General features: G+C 41.3%; 2 protein-coding genes across 6 annotated transcripts in view; one reads left to right on the top strand and one right to left on the bottom strand.

The window, feature by feature from the left end:
- Nucleotides 1-471: 471 nt before the first annotated feature.
- Nucleotides 472-6,609, bottom strand: ABITRAM (actin binding transcription modulator). Of its 3 annotated transcripts, none has more exons than XM_045467721.1 (6): nucleotides 6,353-6,609; nucleotides 4,933-4,984; nucleotides 4,109-4,238; nucleotides 1,328-1,404; nucleotides 1,178-1,247; nucleotides 472-1,084 (listed from the first exon to the last, which is right to left on the bottom strand). In XM_045467721.1, exons 1-6 carry the CDS (start codon nucleotides 6,429-6,431, stop codon nucleotides 947-949), a joined length of 546 nt encoding a protein of 181 aa, XP_045323677.1. In that variant the 5' UTR covers nucleotides 6,432-6,609; the 3' UTR covers nucleotides 472-946. The 3 variants fall into 3 exon arrangements, with proteins under 3 accessions (XP_045323677.1, XP_045323678.1, XP_045323679.1); XM_045467722.1 differs by having other exon boundaries at nucleotides 4,933-5,068; nucleotides 6,353-6,467; XM_045467723.1 differs by lacking the exon at nucleotides 6,353-6,609 and adding an exon at nucleotides 6,091-6,106 and having other exon boundaries at nucleotides 4,933-5,068.
- Nucleotides 6,610-6,761: 152 nt separating this feature from the next.
- Nucleotides 6,762-22,186, top strand: part of ELP1 (elongator acetyltransferase complex subunit 1) — a 58,782-nt gene continuing 43,357 nt past the window's right edge. For all 3 annotated transcript variants that reach the window (XR_006709831.1, XM_045467716.1, XM_045467715.1), the window contains exons 1-10: nucleotides 6,762-7,004; nucleotides 10,570-10,732; nucleotides 11,522-11,674; nucleotides 11,896-11,977; nucleotides 12,717-12,797; nucleotides 16,020-16,105; nucleotides 17,794-17,890; nucleotides 18,211-18,301; nucleotides 19,367-19,490; nucleotides 20,795-20,888. Coding sequence is in view for 2 of the 3 variants with exons in the window: in XM_045467716.1 (XP_045323672.1) it covers nucleotides 10,583-10,732; nucleotides 11,522-11,674; nucleotides 11,896-11,977; nucleotides 12,717-12,797; nucleotides 16,020-16,105; nucleotides 17,794-17,890; nucleotides 18,211-18,301; nucleotides 19,367-19,490; nucleotides 20,795-20,888 (958 nt within the window). In the remaining variant the exon portion in view is untranslated. The remainder of the gene's footprint in view (nucleotides 7,005-10,569; nucleotides 10,733-11,521; nucleotides 11,675-11,895; nucleotides 11,978-12,716; nucleotides 12,798-16,019; nucleotides 16,106-17,793; nucleotides 17,891-18,210; nucleotides 18,302-19,366; nucleotides 19,491-20,794; nucleotides 20,889-22,186) is intronic.

The raw sequence follows: 22,186 nt of genomic DNA, 5'->3' as shown, positions 1-22,186 counted from the left end.
GTACACATATTGCAGTGCTGAAGAAAAAATTACAATTTAAGAAGTCCTTTTATTTGAAATTTAGTGTAAATAAAGACACAATCTTAAGCCATTATTCAGTTTTGTTTTTAGTTTAGATGATGTAAAGGTTTTTGTTCCATGCAAAGGCATGTGTGTCTTGGGATTACAGCAACCCCTTGGCCGGCTACCCCGTAGCTAGAGCGTGAGACTGAGCTACTACAACACTGTATCAGCGCACTTCCCCGCTAGGAGAGCCTCTTCCTGATTCCGTCGTTTAGGAAAGCCACAGTGTTCCATTCGATTTGGTTGCAGAGAGGAAGGCCACCCCAGAGGTGTAAGGGGCACAGGGGGTATAGTCTACACCCTGCCTCTCCCCTACAACCTAGAGGGAGAAGAGCTGGGGCTGAAGGGGCGGCACTAGCATTTTTGGTAGCGTCCCTCAGACAAAGATTCAGTAAAACGGCCCAATTGTTTAACTTCAAACTGAGGGAAAATTGAGGCAAAAACAATGATCATGCCATAACATTTCAAACAGAAGTGTGTCAAAATGTAGTATTTACCAACGGGTTACAGGATGACAGGTAAATTATTTTTACTTTGCTACTTAAAACATAGGTGTCTTGTCCAAATTTTCCTCAAAGTGCTTTTGTTTGTTTGTTTTTAATCCAATAAAAAGAAAACCAAAAAAACATCCCTTGCTTGACGATTGTTACGTAAAAGCAAAAGGAGAATTGAGTGAGTACATGGTCAGGACAGAGGACCAAACAGGAACTAAGGCTTGTTATGCAAGACAAAGACAGGAAAGTAGGTTAAGTTTTAAGATGAGACGTGTCTGGGGATGGCTGGGTGTGAAGCATGCTTCACACGTGCTGGGTCTTGAGAGCTCTGATCGCTCAGGCCAGGGAAGTGTGTGCATGCCACGCTGTGTGTTACTCCTTTGCGGTCCTCATGATGTGGCTGTCGTGGCAGTGATGCGCCTCACCACGACTTCTTCATACTGTTTTTGTGTCAGTAACCCATCTGTTATGCTCTTACTTTCTTCAAATTTGGGCAGCACAACTGCAATGTAGCCTTCAGTGGATGGCTAGAAAGGAAATAGAAGATTTAGTACTGTCAGATGTGTAAAATCAGGTAAAAAGTATGTGGATGGGATCATACTTTTTTCTCCCCACTTTACCTTCTCTTGTAGAATAGATGGCTTATGGAGAATGTTTTCATTCACTTCCATCAACCGTCCTCTGACACAGCTATTTAAAAAAAAAAACTGTTTTGCAGAAAAATATTACCTCCCTTGTTTCTTCTAAATTGTGGTTAAAAAGTAACTCACCTAGATATGGTGTATTCTTCTCCATCTGAGCAGTAAATCTTACACAGAGGTGCAAGCTCTGTTAGAAACTGTGCCCCCTGATAATAAAAGGGAAGAAGTTATTAAGTAGTGTACGTGTTCACTTTCCTTTGAGAGGCAGCCCTCAGTGTTAGAATATATTCCTGGAGCTAGTGTTTTAAATAAAAATGACTTTAGTACAGAAAAAATATTCACTTATTCAAACATTTATGTAAGTGCCTACTATAGGGCAGCTATAATCGTAGGCTCTAGGGGAAAGAGCAGACTAAGACACCTGAGGTAAAGCGTACTTTAAAGATTAAGAATATATTTTATCAACTTTAACAGTATGGAGGTTCCTCACAAAACTAAAAATAGAACTACCCTACGACCCAGCAATTGCACTGCTAGGCATTTATCCAGGGGATACAGGTGTGCTGTTTCGAAGAGACACATGCGGTATCAACACATGTTGTTTCGAAGGGACACATGACTATCAACATTAGCCAAAATATGGAAAGAGCCCAAATGTCCATCGCTGGATGAATGGATAAAGAAGATGTATATATATATATATATATATATATATATATACACACACAATGGAGTATTACTCGGCAATCAAAAAGAATGGAATCTTGCCATTTGCAACTACTTGGATGGAACTAGAGGATATTATGCTAAGCGAAATTAGAGAAAGACAAATATCGTATGACTAGAATGAGGAATTTAAGATACAAAACAAATGAACATAAGGGAAGGGAAACAAAAATAATATAAAAACACAGAATGGACAAAACATAAGAGACTCTTAAATATGGAGAACAAACAGAGGGTTACTGGAGGGTTTGTGGAAGGGGGGGATGGGCTAAATGGGTAAGGGGCATTAAGGAATCTACCCCTGAAATCATTGTTGCACTATATGCTAACTAACTTGGATGTAAATTAACAAAAGAAAAAAAGAAAAAAAAAAACTTAAAAAAAAAAAGAATGTATTTTATCAACTGTAAATGAGAAAGTTACACATGGCCACGTAAAGATTTCAAAAGTGTAAGAAAATCCATCAATAAGCAATAATGTAAAATTCAACATGACAGAGTATGACAGTAATATTATACAAAGTTACTTTCATTAAGACCTAACTTATTTTTTACATTAGAACTTACTAGATAAAGGAACTTCTTTATTAGGGTTAATTACTAACACTACTTGAAGCAGTTATATTTTTCTAATTAAAAAGAATTCACTTTGAGGAAAGTTTAGAAAAATAAAAAAGTTTTAAATAGCAAATAAGAATAGTTTTCCCATTATCCTATAACCCAGAATACTGTGTTTTGACATTCATCTGTTGGAAGGTTAAGGCATGGCTGCTGTTTCATGTACTCCACTATATGGGTGTGTCTGGGGGAGGTTCTGACAAATATCTACAAGGAAGCTCATGGGGAACCCCTGCATGCATGTCTCACATGTTGCTCATTTTCCCAGAAATTTTTCCTACAGTGAACATGGGTATTTGAGGTCAAGATGCTATTCTCCATGACCTCTCTACCACTCAAAACATTAGATAGCACACAGACGCTACCACAACTGGCTTTAGTCCTCCACACGTGGGTATTTCATTTCAAAATACTAGTCAGTGTGGCTCCTCACTTTTCCCGAGGAGGGCTGAGGATTTGTCCCTGAGGGTGTGTCCATCACTGGGTCTGTATTAAAAGAGCAGAAATGTTTTGACCCCTTTTGTATCACCTCCCTTGGGAGAATCAATGATTGGCAGTGCTGAGATTCAATCACATCTTATCTGTAGTGGGTTCCACATTTAGGTACTTCTCTATTCTTCAACAGTAACAATAGTGTTACTATTTTGGACAAAGATTTATCATAGGAACCTCACAAGCACTAGCTGTTATACTTGTAATTTGCAGACTTTATTTTTTAAGAAAGGTTCGTGCTTTTCTAAGTCCATGTGCTTCGTGAGCAAGGAAAAATTAATACTTGTAAGGTATGTTATTAGGGAGTTTCAGGCCTACAAAGGGGAGTATAGACAGGGTCTCCTAGAACGATGAGGGTAATCAGCAGAAACTCTTAGTATCAAGTCAGAAAATGAAGGAGCTAAATCATCCACTGAAACTTTCCTATCCTGTAGCTATGTCAGGATACTTCAGTATGTTACTGAATTGTCCTTGGTGTGATGCTCTCTTTTAATAAAATGTGTCCACCCTGCCTAGAGTTGTAGAGGGTGGAGAGAACATTACAACTGAGCACGGTGTGGTGCTACAAGGTGCTAAGGTGACTGGATCTGTATCAAATTGGCAAAGATGAAAGAATGGAAAATGGTGAGGAGCAAATACTGTTATTTTTTTTTTCAGACTTTTCCCCCCACTATCTCAGGATATTTTTAAATTTATATTTGAAAATACATGTTAAAGAAGAGTTGGTCACCTAAGTTTTAGACAACTCAAGATGCTGGCTTCATAAAACTAGAAGAGACAAAAATATCTTGTTATATTGGTATTAAACTTGTCCTTTCAAAGGTCCACCTTCTCCATCCTCCACCCTGGGAGTGACAGGAATGGTGGCACAAAACCGAAAATAGGACAAATCCTTTTCCTCCTGAAATACCTCATTTTTTGGTCTAAGAATTTCTTTAAGGTTAAGGTATTCTTAAAATTAGCACATCAAACTGTCAGGGAAGTATGCTGAGCACATATCCCTGGATTCTAAGACTGACTGGATCTGTCACTACTATGACATTGAAGATTTAAGTGGACAATTACAGGAACGTACCCGCTTAAATTTCCCAGAGACCTTGTTCTGAAGTCTACTACAGTTGGTGCTGATTTGATAGGAAATGCTTTTGATTGTTTTTCCACTTTGAAGAACTGGATGAGATTCTGCCAATGTGATGACACATATTCTGTAAGGAGCAAAAATGTGGTGCTGTGTTATTGTTTGGAAGAATTCTTCCTCATACGACACAGTACTCCTACTCACGCTATTGTTTTCCCCCATTTTCCTCTGGCTACTGCTGGAACTTAACTAAGACGGGAAGGCAATAATAAAAGAGGAGAAGTGAGGGGGCGCCTGGCTGGCTCAGTCGGTTAAACCTCCGACTTCGGCTCAGGTCATGATCTCATGGTTCGTGGGTTCGAGCCCCGCATTGGGCTCTGTGCTGACAGCTCAGAGCTTGGAGCCTGTTTTAGATTCTGTGTCTCCCTCTCTCTCTCTGCCCCTCTCCCACTCACGTTCTGTCTCCCTCTGTCTCAAAAATAAATAAATATTTAGAAAAGTTAAAAAAAAGGGGGGGGGGGGATAAGTGAGACTGAATTTCCTTCCCAGAAAAAAGAAGAGCATTAGAAGTCATTAGGTAGCACTGAGGTTGATGAGAAGGAAGGCATGCCCTCTCCATGAGGGTCCTCCATTTGGATGTTTGGTTAATCAAGTTTGTTTGGAGTAGACACTGAAAGGCTCATTCTTGTCAGCCCAACTCTTATAATAAATACCATTTCAACATAGTGTTAGATAATCATTTAATGACCATTGTTCAAGACCATACCAGGCTACAATACCAGAAACTTTTTTTTATAATTTAAAATTCCCAGTTTGCTTACCGGTTGGAGTGCTGTAGTATACAGTGGTCCTCACAGGGTTTGCCTTTGACATCTAGAAGAATGAATGACTCTGTTGATTGGTGGGTCGGCATTTACTCCCACTGTGTGGTACTTTCTTTGGTTTGTACAGGTAATTCTGAAGATTGAACACATACTGATCCTTGGTATCCCTTTATTACCCAAAAAGATATACATAAAGGCTTCCTGTAAAGTACTTAAAGGGCCCTGGCCCAGAAAGAATCATTCATTCAATATTAAAGTGATTGTGATGGAAACCAATTTGACAGTAAATTTCATATATTGAAAAAAAAATATTAAAGTGTTTGCTAACTCTTTGCTCCATTTTGCTCCATCCTCACTTGAAAATGAGTACTCTCAGGGATGCCTGAGTGACTTAGTTGGTTAAGCATCAGACTTTGGCTCAACTCATGATATCACGGTCTGTGGGTTTGAGCCCTACATGTCCTCTGTGCTGACAGCTCAGAGCCTGGAGCCTGCTTCGGATTGTGTCTCCCTCCCTCTCTGGCCCTCCCCCACTCATTCTCTCTCACTCACTCAAAAATAAACATTTATATATAGATAGATGGATATTTAAAATGAGTACACTCATTATTTCTATTAGAAAAAGTGCCATTAGCAATGCATTCTTTATATAATACAGTAGTATATGTTTTGTTAGTCAATTTTAGAGTGACCAACTCTTTCTGATTTACCCAAGACAGTCTTGATGTTAGCTCTGAAAGTCTCAGATTCTGGGAAACACCTCAGTTTGGCTACAAAATTATATACCACAATATTTAAAAATGAGTACACCTATTATCCCTGAATGAAAGGGAGCAAGTAGGGCCTAGAGAAGAGTCCTCAACGATGCTCCCACCACTGATATGTACTGCGTACACAAAGCAGTACAACACGATACCGACTTCCAACTGACACGTGTATGGTACTGGCAACTTTTAGTAAAACTGTTAGATTCTGCTTTCCAAATGCCTCTATTCGAACCCACCTCTTCTCTCCATCCCTGCCTCTATTATAGTTTTCGACCTCATTTAAATCATTGTGTGTATGGTCACTGCTATAGGATTGAGCCCCTCGAAGCTTTTCAGGCCCTCATGGCGAATGCAATCCAGCCCCTCCCTTCCTTGGTGGGGACCTCACCTTAGACTAGTATCTTATCGCAAGCGACCCACCCTTGAACTCGCACTACATCGCCAGCCCCAGAGTGCGCCCGGCTGTATTTCAGGCCCCTGAGTCTGCAATTGCCATTCCTTCCGTCTAGAAGGGAACAGAGAGTTCCAGTTCATCCAGACGTGGCGAGGAAGCACCGGGGCGCGCGCCCGTGGCTTATGATCTGTCACCACCGTCCCTACAACATCAGGCCAATGCGGCCGAACAGAGACCTACATCATTCCCCTCTTACCGGCTTTGTACCAACGAGTGAAGTAACGATCCACGAGCGAAGGCACTGCGGGTCCCTCTGCCCCGGGCTCGGTAGCCATGGCGACCACGGTCGCCACTACCCCCCGCCTTCCGGGACCCGAGCACTTCCTCTTTGTACGCCCGAAGCGAGGACGTACTTCCGGCGCGCGAGCCACGGCGTGCGCACGCGTGCTGCTCTCCTGGCCCGGCAGATTCCGCCACCGAAGGTTCTCAGTACGGTGCTTCGAAGTCAGACGTCAAATGGGGGACCGAATATAGTAGCGTGGGCGGGAGGGCAGAGGGACAGAGGCGGAGGGGAGGCACAGCTCGCCACCCTACCTTGCCGGGGCTACGGAGAAGGCCGGCCACGCCTCCGCCTCCTCGTGACGTCACTCCCGCGCCGCTGTTGGTGTGTCCCGTCTCCTTCGCACGCTCTTCGCAGTCTTACGGGTTGTCCCTTCGACCCCTCTCCAGCCACTCCTCCCGCGGGTCCAGCGGCCCGGGGGCCCAATTCGCGTCCCGAAAGCTGGAGAGCCGCGGACCGAGAGGGGCGTGTGTGCAGCCCTGGGCGGGCTCCGGAAGGGCAGGCTGCGCGTGGCTGAGGAGGCGAGGGCAGAGCACCGCTATTTGCGGATCCTCGCAGCGCGGCGCAGGTGAGCATTCGAACGACTCACTCCGGGGCATGGGCGGGCACGGAACCTGGCGTGTCCTCAAGGGATGTCCTGATGAAGAGGACCCCCGAGCGTGCAAACTCTCCCTGCTGCAGGAAACCCGGGAGTGGAGTATGGCGTGATAACCTTTGCCTTTAAATTCTCTTTTTGGAGACTTGCCATCAGCGCCATCCGGGGTCTGCGGCAAGCGGCATGCTGGGGAAGACGTGTTGCTCCCCGGTCGGCACATTGACCAGCCTCCGGATTCCTTGCAGGAGGGGACAATACCGCTGAACAATTAACGCACCAAATAAAGCGAATCAGTTAATGTGCGACTGTTAGTGAATTGGATTTGTGTTGCGCGCTGCTTCTGGCATCTTTTTTCGTGGAGGTGCCCCCTGTGCTTCTCGACCTAATGTGGTATATTATGTGGTCCTCTCTCTCTTTAAACTGTGATCTCTTTGTAGGCAGTGACAGAGTCTTCTCTTGTCTTCAGATCCTAGCACTTACCAAGAGCTTAGTAGGTGTTTGTGTAGGCCACAAACCGGGTCATGGGATTAATTAGACATTGTGCAAAGAATTGAAACTGTATTGACAGCAACAGAGCTAACCAGTGAATAGTTTAATATGAAATATGAGCAAAAATGAGGGAAAGACTGTTTTCATCTTGGGGGACAGAGAGAACAGAAATGCCATGTCCTCAAGGAGGAGGAACTCACTTGAATAGGATAATAGCAGTACTTCGATTTCCAGGTTGTGTTTGATGTGCTTGTGACACATCCTGGTGATAATAGCAGAAGGTTGAAAACGTGGGTTCGTTGTTCACTTTGGGGACGGTCAGGGCTAGACATTTAGATCTAGTCAGCACATTAGTGAGCTGCCTGGTACTTGTAGTCATGGGCATGATAATTAGCCAAGAGGCGAAAGACTGGAGGAGTTGCCAGAAATTTCATAGAGGATGATGGGTGTGAAAAGTTAAAGAAGTTTTTTGAGCTTAGAAGGGTTGGGTTGGTGCAAGGTAAATTAATAGCTCACCTTTGTCGGTGATTTTGGAAGCTCTGCGACTTGAGAACTCCAGTTGTTTGCTATGTTTGTCACGCAGGGTCCAATCAGGAAAGTAGAAACCACACAATATTTCAACTGAATTTAGCATGAAGAATTGGTTAAGTAGCTATTTGAGGAATAAGAAGCAAAAGAAAGCAGTGAGGTAACATAAAATGTGAACTGATGAAAGTAGCTGTAACACTTAGGGCTTAGGTTCAAAACAAGGGAAGATGGAGTTATCATGACCTAATCTTGGAGGAGAGGCATCGTAAAACTGGACTCTGACTTCAGGTGTTGATGACTCTGAAATTCAGAAGAGTCCTGTGTTCTGGATTTCAGTGTCTGGAGAGAGACTGCCGGGTTAGTGCTAGTGTCGTTTGGAGTGGGGCTGATGAGGTTGGTGCTGGGAGTGCCAGGGACTGGGACCAAGGGCCCCTCAAGAATGGAGGCCCATTGCTGGGACGACGGTGACTGGTGTAGCAAGAGAACAGGAAAAAGTCTTCAGCTCTTTCCGTCTCGATCCTCCATATTCTTATCCTGGGGTCTCTCGACCCCAGGGATATACAGGTTTTTGGTTAATAGAGTCCAAGTTCACAGGAGGCATAGGAAGACATTTGATGATCTGATAATAGCGACAGTAACAGCATGATTATTAGATAAACTAGCATCAAAGACACACTGGAGACTCTACATTGGACCCCTTTGCCCATCTGTTCTCTTTTCTTCCTTCTCTATCACTCACTTACTCCTCTGTAGCCAGGCATTCTCTCATCTCACATCTAGCCATCCTTTCAGATCTGTGTCAGTGGTCATCTGTATGATGTTTAAAGATAAAGATATGTAATTTTTAAATTTCTTGAAAAACCAAGCTTTCTATCTAGAATTAGATCTAAATTAAAAACCTACATGATGTAATATCAGTTCAAATAATTTCCAGAAGCTCTTAAATTTTTTTTTTTTCAACGTTTATTTATTTTTGGGACAAAGAGAGACAGAGCATGAACGGGGGAGGGGCAGAGAGAGAGGGAGACACAGACTCGGAAACAGGCTCCAGGCTCTGAGTCATCAGCCCAGAGCCTGACGCGGGGCTCAAACTCACGGACCGTGAGATCGTGACCTGGCTGAAGTCGGACGCTTAACTGACTGCGCCACCCAGGCGCCCCCAGAAGCTCTTGAATATAAATGTCACCAAAGCTTACAAAACCATTGTTAGCCTTGATTTTCTTCCTCACTCCCACCATGTGATGTATGGTCTTGCCTTCCTCTTAACCCACATTACATGTTGTACTTTCATATTACGCTTACCATTATGTGCTGTAGTAGTATGAAGATGAACTCGTCTTTGTTCTTGCATTGTCATATGTATAAAATGCAAGATGAGAGAATTCATCTTGGATTAAGGTGATAATAAAATTAAGGTGATAATAAGGCCATTGTGGTCTGTACGTTGCCACCCCTAACATAAATTAGAGACTTCCAGTTATAAACTGTATAAACTTTAAAGGTATCTGAATATAAATATCCAGTATGTTAAAATTCATTTGTTTTTTTCTCTTAGCTAATATTATATATTTAAGCAGGTCTGATTTTGCCAGACCAAAGTAGGTTTCCTATTTATCATTCTTTTTTCACCTTTTCTATTGCACTGATAAAAACCAGGCCAGGAAAGCCAAATTATGTGAAGTAGTTACATCAAGTCACCAAGCTCCTCAGTATTTATTGGTCATTGTGAGTGCCGTAATATCATAGTGTCTTTTTTTCCTCTCTGAGAACAGTATATACTTTTATTAAAAAATATCAGTATTTATGTTTTAAACGAACATGGAAAACTAGTTTACAAAGAAATTAACTTGGTAATATTAAAGCCATTTTATTCTAGATTTTCTTCAACTGATAGGATATGTTTTTGGATTTTTATATGATTTTATTTTATTATTTTTTAAATGTTTATTTATTTTGAGACAGAGAGAGAGTGTGCAACGGGAGGAGAGGCAGGGAGAGAGGGAGAGAATCCCAAGCAACTTCCACGCTGTCATCACAGAACCTGACATGGGGCTTAATCTATGAGCTTTGAGATTATGATTGGATGCTCAACAAACTGAGCCACCCAGACACCCCTGATTTTATAAATCAGTCAGGTTATAAAGATACTCAAATATGCAAAAATAAGATGTTTTCTTATTTATTTTGATCTTTTCAACTTTCCTGAGGAATAACTGATGTTAAATCTTTTTGAAGAAAAATTTTAAAGTTGAGGATCTTGCCTCTCCCAAAGGTTAAAAACATAAAGTAGATTTCAGAACCTCCGTTTGTAGACCATAGGTAAACAAAATGAGTTGGTGAGGTTGCGACCACAACCCTCTGTGGGTTCGGATTAGGTCTTTTTCTTTTTTTCTTGGTTATTCTAACTACCATGTCCCTGCCCCTATATCATTTTGCTTAATTTGAGTGTCATTTGTCACTATTAAGCAGTTCCTTTCTCTCAGAGTAATAATTCTTCATCAAGAGATATTTGTACTTTCAGGAATTGCTTCATCATGAGAAATCTAAAGTTACTTCGGACCCTGGAGTTCAGGGATATTCAGGCTCCAGGGAAACCTCAGTGCTTCTCTCTCCGAGCTGAACAGAGGACAGTGCTCATTGGCTCAGACCATGGACTGATAGAAATAGACCCTGTCACAAGAGAAGTAAGTTACTTTTTCCAAACTTACTTCCCCCATAATCCTTATTTTAAATCTTACTGAATTTGTATCCTCCTAAATGAATATTCCCATTGCCTTATATTGATGTCATATTAGATATTACTTGAATAGTAACCTGCCTTTAACTCTACTTGTGTTTCAAATGTAAGTTGGCAAAACTCTGACGTTATATTTTGTGTGGGTGCTCTACTTTTTACCCCTTCTATCATGTAAATACTGTTTATAACAGTGGATCACAACTGGGAATGCAAATGAAAATTGCGAATTTAAAAGCTCTTTGAGTTGATTCTGATATCTTCCTTTAAGTATATTTTGCTACTTACATATTTTAGGTAATTACATTCTTAGTTCTTTTTCTCTATACTATAGAAATTTTAGAAAACCATAGTTACTAGCTTTATATTTTATTGGGCATTTTTTGAGACCAGGCTTCTTGCTTTTGTTTAGTATTTGCTTGGCAAAAAGTCCCATAAACTACCTTTTTTTTTTTTTTTTCGTTTTATTTTTAAGCAGTCTCTATCCCCAGCATGGGGGTTGAATCTGCAACCCCGAGATTTAAGAGTCACGTGTTCCACTGACTGAGCCAGCCAGGCATCCCTGCGAACTATTTTTTTGGTTCTCAAATGAAGGTTTGGATTTTAATCTAGAAAAAAAATTTTTGAAAACTTTTATATTAGAAAAGAAGCTTCAAAAATTCATTTATTTTTGGAAATGTTATGAATTGGTCTTGAAAGTCTATTGCCTAACTTGCTAATGTGTTTGTTTTGGTGAAAGGTGAAAAATGAAATTTCTTTAGTGGCGGAAGGCTTTCTTCCAGAGGACGGAAGTGGCTGCATTGTTGGCATTCAGGACTTGCTGGATCAGGAGTCTGTGTGTGTGGCCACAGCCTCCGGAGATGTCATACTCTGCAATCTCAGCACATGCCAGGTAAGTGGAAGGGTCCAGTGAGGAGGAAATCTCCAGCAGCCTCAAGCCACGTGTTTTGTGTAGAAGTTGAAAAAATCAGGAGCCATAATACTTAAGCATTTTGCAAATGAGAGTCTTTGCATTATGTATTTCTTGACAAAAAGTTGTTGGCCTGGCTGTAGCTGTACTGTAGCTATATGTTAGCTGTATTTCTAAAGCTCACTTTTGTCTACTGATGGCAGCTGGAATGTGTGGGGAGTGTGGCCAGTGGCATCTCCATCATGAGTTGGAGTCCTGACCAAGAACTGGTGCTTCTTGCTACAGGTAAGCTTGTCCCTGGTCTCTCGCTCTGACTTTTATAAAACAGGACTCATAATACCTTAAAGGCTTAAGTTTTGGGGTACTTATTCAGAAAATTTCTTTGAACAGTGATAGCATCGTTGTAATCTAGAGGGAATTTGTTCTTTTTGACTTAAATTTCACCTCTTAGTATATTGTTTTAAAAAATTATTTCTTATAACTGTTTCAATTTTTGGAAATGAGAAACAGTCCTAAAACTTGGAAAAGCTCTGAGGTCCACAGTAAAATTGTCAGCAATATTTAATCTATTCCAAGAGCAAGAATTGTTATTAAACAGATTCTAAAGACTGCTCTTCTAGCTCTTTCAGGACCTCTTCATAAGCTCTTGAAAACTACTTTTTTTCCCCTTTGAGTCTGTTCATTCCAGATGAGCTTCTGTAAATTGGCACCCCTGATGAGGTATGTATTTGAAGAGATAACCTTGGTGAAGTGTGAAGTTAGTGGAGGAGGGCTGGTGGACTTTCATGTTAGCTTTCCTAAACAGTTGAGAATAAGCACCAGGTAACTTACCTAGGCAGGCAGAGCTGTTTTGTTGTTTTTTTCCTTCAAATGAGAGTCAAAATATTTTGAGCGAATTGTGTCTTTCCTGTTCTCACTCTAAACTCCTCCACTCCAGCACTGTAGCTTCCAGTGCTGTAGATACTTATGAAATAGCACATTTGTTATGTGAAAACAAAATCATTCTTGTTTGCGCCCACCCAAGGTCAACAGACCCTAATTATGATGACAAAAGACTTTGAGCCCATCATGGAACAGAAGATCCACCAGGATGATTTTGGTGAAAGTGAGTATAGCTTTCTTTTGAAACATTTTGTGACCTGTAGTTCCTCTCAGGTTTGATCATTTTCAGAAACCCAAAGAACTATGAAAGGTGAAGCTTCATGCATCAGTGTCTGGTAGCCCAGGTCCTTTAGCCCTTTCCAGACCATACAAGGCATTCCTCCGGTGTTTGCGGCTCTGAGAGTTCAGGTTGCCAGTAACCTGGGGAATAGAAATCTGCTTAATGTCACCTGCATAGTTGTTACCCAAACCTCAGGGCAGGCTTAGGCTGGGGCTTCAATGAAAGGAACTGTGCTAGCAAAAATAAAGCGAGCATTTCTGTGGTACAGTTTTGGGGCAAAAACAAGAGAGGTGGGATAGAAGGCCGATTTCTTTGTTCCTACTGATTGGACCCGAATCTCCATTTTCATGGGAACCATCAGATTGTTTTCTTCCTAAGATGTAGCTGATGTGTGGGAGTATTGAAAGGGGAGAAGAGAGGAGATGTTTATTGAGTATAGGAAGCTCTGGCCATCACAAAGGCACCAGGTAGATGGCCCGGTTGAGGAAAGGGATGGGGGAGAAGGGATTTTAACTTTTACTGATTACTGACCTCATGCCTTCTTGTTCTCCCAACTCTGAGAAGTCATTTAGAAAGTTGCTACTCATTTATTTATTCAAAAATAATTTATTCAGAGATGATTTTTGAGTAGGTACTGTGAACACAGCAGTGTGTTTGGTGGTGTGGATAATTCAGAGTTTCCTTTAAGGAGTCCCATAATAACATGTGTAGGTATTAGGGTATCGTGAGGGGAAGGGAGCAATGGAGAGGGAGGACTTGAGAAGGCTGGCTTGAGCTGAGTCTTGGCTAAATTGGTGTGGGGTAGGTGACAGTTGAGGGTAGGGATGTGGTGTAAGCAAGGAAATTCATCCATTCCCAGGCATGGATGCTTCATAGACACGACATGGCTTACTCAGGCAGCTGTGAGTACTGTTGTATTGCTGCTGGCAGGACATGAGTGTAAATTGAAATAAACAGGATAGATTTTGATTAAATTTGGACAGGTTTTGATGATGCCGGATTTATTGGTTGATTGGTAGAGAGGGAAGAGACTGGAGACAGGGTGATCAGATAGGGGTAGTAAAAGAAACGGGTAAGAGATAAGGAAGGTGAATGTGGGGCCGAAAGGTGGAATGAATTCAGGAAAAATTTGATTTTCAGGGAGGATGGGGATACGTTTTTAGAATTATCTGAGAAATGTTTTTGGAATACGTATACATGATTCCCCTCCTGTCTTCGCCAATTGGAAATAGTAGTTAGAATGTGAAATAAACGGGTTTGGGTATGTAAGGTGAGGAGGAAAGAGTTTAGTGGGGCTCCAGTCAGAAGCTCAGGTGATGGGAATAAAGATGCCAGTAACTGAGAGGGAAGGTAGGGAAGTGCTGACTTGTAAGCGGTAGATGGTGAGTTCCGTTCTGGATTTATTTAAGGGCCATGTGGGATCACCATGTGGAGTAGGCAAATATAAGGGGTTGAAGCTCAGGAGAGGTCAGAGATGTGGATTGGGAGTCAGTGGCATGTAGGGAATCTTTACAGTCTTGGGAGGAGGTAAACTTACTCAGGAGCAGGTGTGGTGCTAGAAGAGTCTAGGATCTAGGGTGGGACTCCTGGGCATCCTTTTTGAGGACAGCCACAGAGGGAGTAACCAGCACACCTTTGGATGACAAAGTGCACTGGGCCTGGCTAATCCCACTGACTTTTTCAGAAGAAACTTAATAATAGAGTGTAAGTCGAGGGAGAGGGGGTCCAAGTCAGGGTCGTAGGTCTTAGACATATATTTGTCTCATCACTCTGTGATTGTGGTGAATAGATATTTTCCCTGTAACCCAGGGGTTGACAAACTTGTTCTGTGAAGGGCGGGATAGCAGTTATTTTCAGCTTTGCGGCCACATGGCCTCTCTTGTAGTTACCTCTGCTGTTTTAGCGTGAAAGCAGCTACAGACAATACATAAAAGAATGGGCATGGCTGTGTTTCAATAAAAATTTATTTGTAAATGTAGATACAGGCTGTAGTTTACTGATCCCTGCTCTCACCCCATCACTTATTGTCTGATCCCATTGGAAAAGTTCTCTTGCTTCATTCATTGGTCCTTTACATCTCTGGAAACTTTCAGATAGAAGCACAGGGGTGTGCACCAGGGTAAGCATTGCTGTTCATAGACAGATGCAAGGTGTGCTATTGTAGTACTCCCATGTACCCATGCAGAGCACACAGGAAATGGTCATGCTGACCTGTAATATATAGAAATTACGAGGGGGAGGGGAAGGAAAAAAAAGAGGTTAGAGAGGGAGGGAGCCAAACCATAAGAGACTCTTAAAAACTGAGAACAAACAGGGTTGATGGGGGGTGGGAGGGACAGGAGGGTGGGTGATGGGTATTGAGGAGGGCACCTGTTGGGATGAGCACTGGGTGTTGTGTGGAAACCAATTTGACAATAAATTTCGTATTTAAAAAAAAAATTACGAACAGCTCTGCTTCGCCAGAATCAATGGCAGGAGGGAAGTATTGGGTCCTGGATCTGCCTGATACTTTCAGAGACATGTCAGTAGTACCTGGGATGCCTGATCCTGCCTACTGGAACAGAGGGTTGCATTATTTCAGCACCTGACTGCACGCTTTATGCAAGAGAAACATTGTGATTTAGAGAGAACCTTAGGCTGGAAGGTGGACAGCCTGTGTTCTAATTTTGGCTTCTGCCGAATTTAGAGGGTCTCATTTTCTATCTATGTGAGGAGTGAATTCCGTAATCTACAGTCCCCACCACCACTGACAGGAAGGTTGGATACATTTAGTTGACCAAATAATTATAATCAGAATTTTATTCCTAGCTCTTGTGTTGAGTTTAATGTTCTTATCCGTGGATGTATCTCGTAAATTCTTCATGTTTCATTCTTACTTGTGAAGTGGGAATTGTTGACTGTCCTTGAGGGAATTTAGAATATATAAGATGACAGTGAAGTGCTTTCCAAAATAAGACCATTTCAGATTCTTCAAAAATCACTGCTGTGTATGATATGGAACATTGGTTTTCAAATATTGAGTGCTAGTCAGTTTATTGAGAGGTCTCAGAGGACCCAAGTAATTGCCAGTGACCTACTTAATGAAGAATAGCAGTGGAACTGTTTTTATTTCATTTCATGTAGCTTATTGATTGTCTTGCATGTTCTCTATCAATTGCTCTCTAGGCAAGTTTATCACTGTGGGATGGGGCAGGAAGGAGACGCAGTTCCATGGATCAGAAGGTCGGCAAGCGGCCTTTCAGGTGCAAATGGTAAGATTGGTCTGATGGGAACAACCTTGACTGGAACAAATACAAGTTTTGCCAACTACCGGGAGCTCTTAGGTGTCCTGTTAGAGGCTGATAATGGATAGAGCTCTTCTGCTTTAGTAAAACTGAAACTTTAGAGCCCTCGGAATGAGTCATTCTCGAAAGACCCCTTTTCCTTTGTTATTGCCAAGTTGCTTTGTATTGTTTTTTCAGTGTAAGAATAATTATAACTAATGTTCAGTTTAAAAAATATATCATCACAGATAGAAATGAAGTATTTTGTGTATCCCTCCCAGATACTCTCCCTTTCCTCCCCAGAAAGAGCTGCTATCCTGCATTCACTGTAGATCATTCTTATGTATGTTTTTATATTTTTCATACATACATAAATTAGGTACTTTTTCTGATTTTTCCCTTTGGATGAAACTCTGTTTTCCTTTTCTCTGAATACATTTTTTTCCTTTTTTCTGAATACATTTTGAAGGTAGAACTATCAGAGTTATTGATAATGGATTAAATGTAGAATGAGAAGAAAGAATGATCCCAAGATTTGGGCTGAGCAAATAGAAAAGCATATTACTTGCATCCATGTAGACGTTTCCATGAGCTCCGTGGGACAGGCGGATCAATAATGCACCGCTTGTCATTTACATTTTCCATCTTTACTGATTGCTGGCTACAATCCGTGTGACTTCTATTTCATCTCAGCCTTTCACTAGGGGAAGGGTTTGTGTTCTTTGCCAATTGAGAATATGTCTTGTTAGGCTGCCTTGCGTATTCCCCGCTGTGTGGAGTGTGGTGCTCGTGCCGTTCCGCTGCCCCCTGTCACGGGAGTGTGATAATGAATGCTCAGGTGATCTTTTGTCCCCCAGCCTGCAAATTTGGCCTCTGTCTTCAAGACTTCAAGACCTTCAGGACTGGGATATAAGTGGTGCTAGAGCCCTTTCTTGCTCCTGTACTGCGGAACACAGAACTCTTCCGTGTTTGCATCCTTGCTGCTGGCTTTATTGCCTCTGATTTTTCTCTTCCTACCTTTCTCTCATCTTTTTAACTTGTCTCTGCACTGTTGTAAAGCTTATACAGTAATCAGATAACCAGAACTCTACCCCTTTACATTTAGATAAACAGAACATCTATTTCCTTACCGTAGTTACCCAGTAGATTCCTCAGCTCATTATGTTTAATATCAGATCTGCAGCTCTTTTCCTCTGTTGCTGGGCTTGGAGGCCACTTTTTTTATGTGTGAAGATGGATTTTGTTTTGGTTTCTTGGTTTCTTGATGATTTCTGGGTCTGAGAAGCCTTCTAGAAGAGTACCTGAGGATTCTATGAAGATGGTTTTCTAGATAGCTTAAATGTCATGTAAATGATTTAACTTTAATAGTCTGGGGCTGGGGCGCCTGGGTGGCTCAGTCGGTTAAGCGTCCGACTTCAGCTCCGGTCACCGTCTCATGGTCCGCGAGTTCGAGCCCAGCGTCAGGCTCTGGGCTGATGGCTCAGAGCCTGGAGCCTGCTTCCGATTCTGTGTCTCCCTCTCTCTCTGCCCCTCCCCCGTTCATGCTGTGTCTCTCTCTGTCTCAAAAATAAATAAATGGTAAAAAAAAAATTTTTTTTTTTTAAATAGTCTGGGGCTTGTTTGATTTGGGGCCATTTAAGTCCCCCAGTAACATTTGTGTTTCTTCCTCTCTTTAGTACGAGTTGGCTTTGCCCTGGGATGACCATAGACCACAAGTGACCTGGCGTGGTGACGGCCAGTTTTTTGCTGTGAGTGTTGTTTGCCCAGAGACAGGTATGGAAATAAATTGCAGTTAAAGAAAATATTTTTTATTTTATTATTAAGTTCAAGAAGGTTTTCTTCTTAGGCTTTTTAAAATTATACATACGAGGTGCTGCTTTAGATTTTAAGTGAATTTAGAGCTAAGAACTAAAAGAATTCTTTGAGGTCATCTGCTCCAGCCTCCTACTTGTGGGTACAAATTCTTAACAAGATTAATCTAATTAGCTTCGTAAAACCATGGCAGTTTTTATTAATAAGATGTTGGAACAGTTCTGACTTGACAACATTTTAAGTGTGTCTATTTCTTTATTTTAACTCTACCTGCCACGCAGGAGCCCGGAAAGTGAGGGTGTGGAACCGAGAGTTTGCTTTACAGTCCACCAGTGAGCCTGTGGCAGGACTGGGACCAGCTCTGGCTTGGAAGTGAGTGGGAGAAGAAACCTTGTAACTTCTTCCTCAGCGAATATTTTGGAACTGGGGTAGGGGTGGTGATACCTGTTGGGTACAGGTGTTTATATAACACAAAAGGATATTAACTTCTACTCATTTGGCTGTAGGCCCATATCTCTCTCTTTGTAGTTTTTCTGAAGTCTGAATCTGAATTCAGTTTGAATAGTAGATTGACAGCTTCTTCACAGATGTCATTCCAAGATATACACATTTTACAGCTTATAGGGAGCTTCTGTATGAAATCCTTGTGTATAACAGAAAGTGGTGCTTAGAAGGGAAGTCACAGTCTGCAAAGCTCTCAGGGGCAGTAGAGCTTTGGTGAAAATTAGGAAAAGGGCTTTTTTCTCAGCACAAGCCGCAAGCTCTTAGGCTAGAGGGTTCTGTTTGCTGAGGAACATGCAGGCTGGATCTGGGCCCAGTAAACCTCTTGCTTAGTGTCCGCAACTGCCCTGGTCAAAGACAGAAGTGTCTCCTCTGTCTCAGTAGCATCTGTTATATGCCAATCCCCTAGGTCTCTGAGTTTCAGACATCTTTTTCCCACCTGTATTTGAGTGACAATTGGATGACAGAGCAAAGAGAGAAAGGTATTGAAGTTAAAGCTATAGAGACAAATACGAACAGGATGAGGTGACTGGGATGTTTTAAGTAGGCTGGGAAGTCTTAAATACCTGTCTGAGCATGGCATAGTTGCTGAAGTCATAGATAGAAGGAGAAATACATTATGTTTTTATGGGATGTAATATTTAGAATAGAATAGTTTAAATAATGTATTGGTTTTTTAAAAAGTCACACTGGTGCAGTCTAAATCTGTAGTCTTGGGGGACAGATGGAGCCTTTGAGCAAATCACGAAGAGGCACTCTATCCCCTGGGCAGGTGGAGTACGTCACTAATGTGAACTGCTTGCCAAGAGTCACGTGGGCTTTAAACCTTCCTTGGGTAGAGGTTTTTTGTTGGAAAAATCATTTATCTGACTTTCATCTTGTTCTTAGCAGTTGGCTGCACTTTTGGACATTCTAACACTCAGTGTTTGCGTTAAGGCCCTCAGGTAGTTTGATTGCATCCACACAAGAGAAACCCAGTCAGCAGGATATTGTGTTTTTTGAGAAAAACGGCCTTCTTCATGGACATTTTACACTTCCTTTCCTCAAAGATGAGGTTAAGGTAAGTGCCTGAGTTGTTTCACCATCAAATTTAGGGGACTTTCCTCAGCTGTAGAGGTTTCTGTCTGATGTGGGCATATAAAACAGAAGCTCCAGAGTAGATAGTAATAAAAATAGTGGCTTCTTATAACTGAATTTTTTGTTTTGAAGGATGTGTTGCAAAGAAATGGCAGTCTTTCTTACTCTAGTTACAACATAGATAGAAATAGAAATCCTAATTAGTATTGTTTATTTGGACAAAAACATAATGCTTCCAATGATAGATACTTTTCATTGATAACATTTAAACCTTAAGCCACTTGTGTACCATTAGGATTTTTACTGAAGCAAAAACACTGAATGGTGATCTTTAATTATGTAAACATAAAAATGATTTAAAATTATGTTACATTTATGGGGCACCTGGGTGGCTCAGTTAAGCGTCTGACTTCAGCTCAGGTCATGATCTTGTGATTCGTGAGTTGGAGCACCTCCCTCCCCCCCAATCAGGCTCTGTGCTGACAGCTCAGAACCTGGAGTCTGCTTCATATTCTGTCTCCCTCTCTCTCTGCCCGTCACCTGCTCATGCTGTCTCTTTGTCAAAAATAAATAAATGTTAAAAAAATAAATACAATTATGTTACATTTAAATTAAGAATTTAAGCTAAAGGTTGAGAGAGGACTTTAATGAACTTCCATGTCCTTACTTTCAACAGATACTAGCATTTTGCAGAGCTGTTTTCATCCAATGACCCCTTTCTAGCCTACACACACACACACACACACACATACACACACACACACACGCATGCACGCACTCACTCACACATTTTTGTTTCCTGGGGTTTTAATTTTAGAAATTGTATTTTTAATATCCATTTCTAACAGGTAAGAAAATACTTTTCTTTGTATAGCCAGAAATCCATGATCACACCTTACAAAATTAGTAATAATTCCTTAGTAGTACCTAATACTTAGTCCATATTCAAATTTCCCTGATTGTCTAAGACTGTTGACTTGCATTTGGTTGTTAAGTCTCTCTCTCTCTCTCTCTCTCTCTCTCTTTTTGGTTGTTAAGTCTCTTAAATTTTTAACCACAGTGCATTTTTTTTAAAGTCCCTTGCATATAATGATCTATTACATAGGTTTGTAGGTTCTGTAGGTTCATACTGATTTTGTATGTTCATACTGATTCTGTAGGTTTATAATTTATTGCTAGGGATCAGCTCAAGTGTTTGGTTTGTGAGAGCAGGGAATTTAGCTCTCGTAAAGATTATGAAATATGTACATAGTTAAAGGCCAGTGACATGTCTTTTTTCCCTACTAGGTAAACGGCCTGTTCTGGAATGCAGATTCCACTGTGCTTGCAGTTTGGCTGGAGGACCTTCAGAGGGAAGAAAATTGCACTCTAAAAACCTATGGTAAGACAGCACTAGTATCTCAGCTTTATGCCACATGAAATGTAATTGAAAGTAGGCTGTGGAGTTGCCTTTACCCCTTCTACTTAGTCCTGTAGTGGAATCAGAGATAACTGAGGGGGTAGGTGGAGATGAGGGAGTGTTTTGGTTTTGATTATTTATGAATTTTAGTCAGGTATCAGTCAGGGTTCTCTGTAGACATTAGGCTCGGGGGACAGGCTGGCAAGTTGGAAATACAAGAGTTGATGTTGCAGTCTTGAGTCCCAAATCTGTAAGGACAGGCATGTAGTCTGGAAACTCGGGCAGGTTCTGTGTTACAGTCTGGAGGAAGAATTCCTTCTCTGGGAAACCTCAGTGTTTGCTCTTAACGCCATAAACTCTTAAGGCCATAACTCTTTGCATGAGAGCTCCCCACGAAATAATCTTTTGTTTTTAAAGTCAGTTGATTTTAAAGCATGATCACATCTACAAAATACTTTCCAGCAACATCTAGACTAGTGTTTGATCAAATGGCTAGACAGCATAGCCTAGCCAAGTTGACATGTAAAATTAACCATCACAAGTCATTGCTTTCTCTGCATGGATGGTGTTATGCAGGAAGTTAAAGTGCTAGCCAAAGGAAAACTGTAGCAGTGAAAGACAAATGGCGTTAGATACAAGTAAGAGTCGTCTGTATGCCTTTTTAACTGTAGATCACATTGTAAATATGTATTTTTTGGTGTGTGTGTAATATGTGAAAACATTAGAAAGTAAAGATGAGAAGAAACAAAAGTTATTCCATAATTCTTTTGCTCAGTAATGAGCACTGTTAAAATTTTCTTGTGTTCCATATTTTATGTGCGTGTATCGGTATGGCTGTGATCTCATTTTTGTTAAGTATATAGGCATGATATGTGTAGTTTTATAACTTGTTTTTACTAAGTCACAAACACATTTCCATTTCACATACCCATCAGCATAATTTTAAATTGCTGTATGGTATTTGTGCCACACCTTATTAAATCTCATGCTATTAGGCGTTGAAAGTTTTGTAATTTTTTCATATCAACAGCAATGCACCGAATTGTTTTGTTCATAAAGCATTTCACTTATTTTTTAAGTGGCTTCCAAACTTTTTAATCAACAGAACTTTTTCTTTAACTGGAATATTATTTAAAAGCTCATTCATTCATTCATGACACAAACCTCAATGCTGGCTGCTCCGTTAGAAAAAAATTACTATCCAGGCCTCATCTCAGAGTTGGAGTCAGTGTGTTAGAATGGGGACCAGGGACGCCTGGGTGGCTCAGTCGGTTAAGCAT

This window comes from Leopardus geoffroyi, chromosome D4 (genome assembly GCF_018350155.1).
Source record: "Leopardus geoffroyi isolate Oge1 chromosome D4, O.geoffroyi_Oge1_pat1.0, whole genome shotgun sequence".
In the NCBI taxonomy this organism is placed as follows: domain Eukaryota; kingdom Metazoa; phylum Chordata; class Mammalia; order Carnivora; family Felidae; genus Leopardus; species Leopardus geoffroyi.
This window is presented reverse-complemented; position numbering and strand designations above follow the sequence as displayed.

Coding starts and splice junctions, on each gene's coding strand:
- ABITRAM (XM_045467721.1), bottom strand. CDS start 6,431: ATGGCTACCGAGCCCGGGGCAGAGGGACCCGCAGTGCCTTCGCTCGTG. Junction 4,239..4,932: donor ATACTACAGCACTCCAACCG/GTAAGCAAACTG, acceptor TGCTCCTTACAG/AATATGTGTCATCACATTGG. Junction 1,085..1,177: donor CATCTATTCTACAAGAGAAG/GTAAAGTGGGGA, acceptor TTTCCTTTCTAG/CCATCCACTGAAGGCTACAT.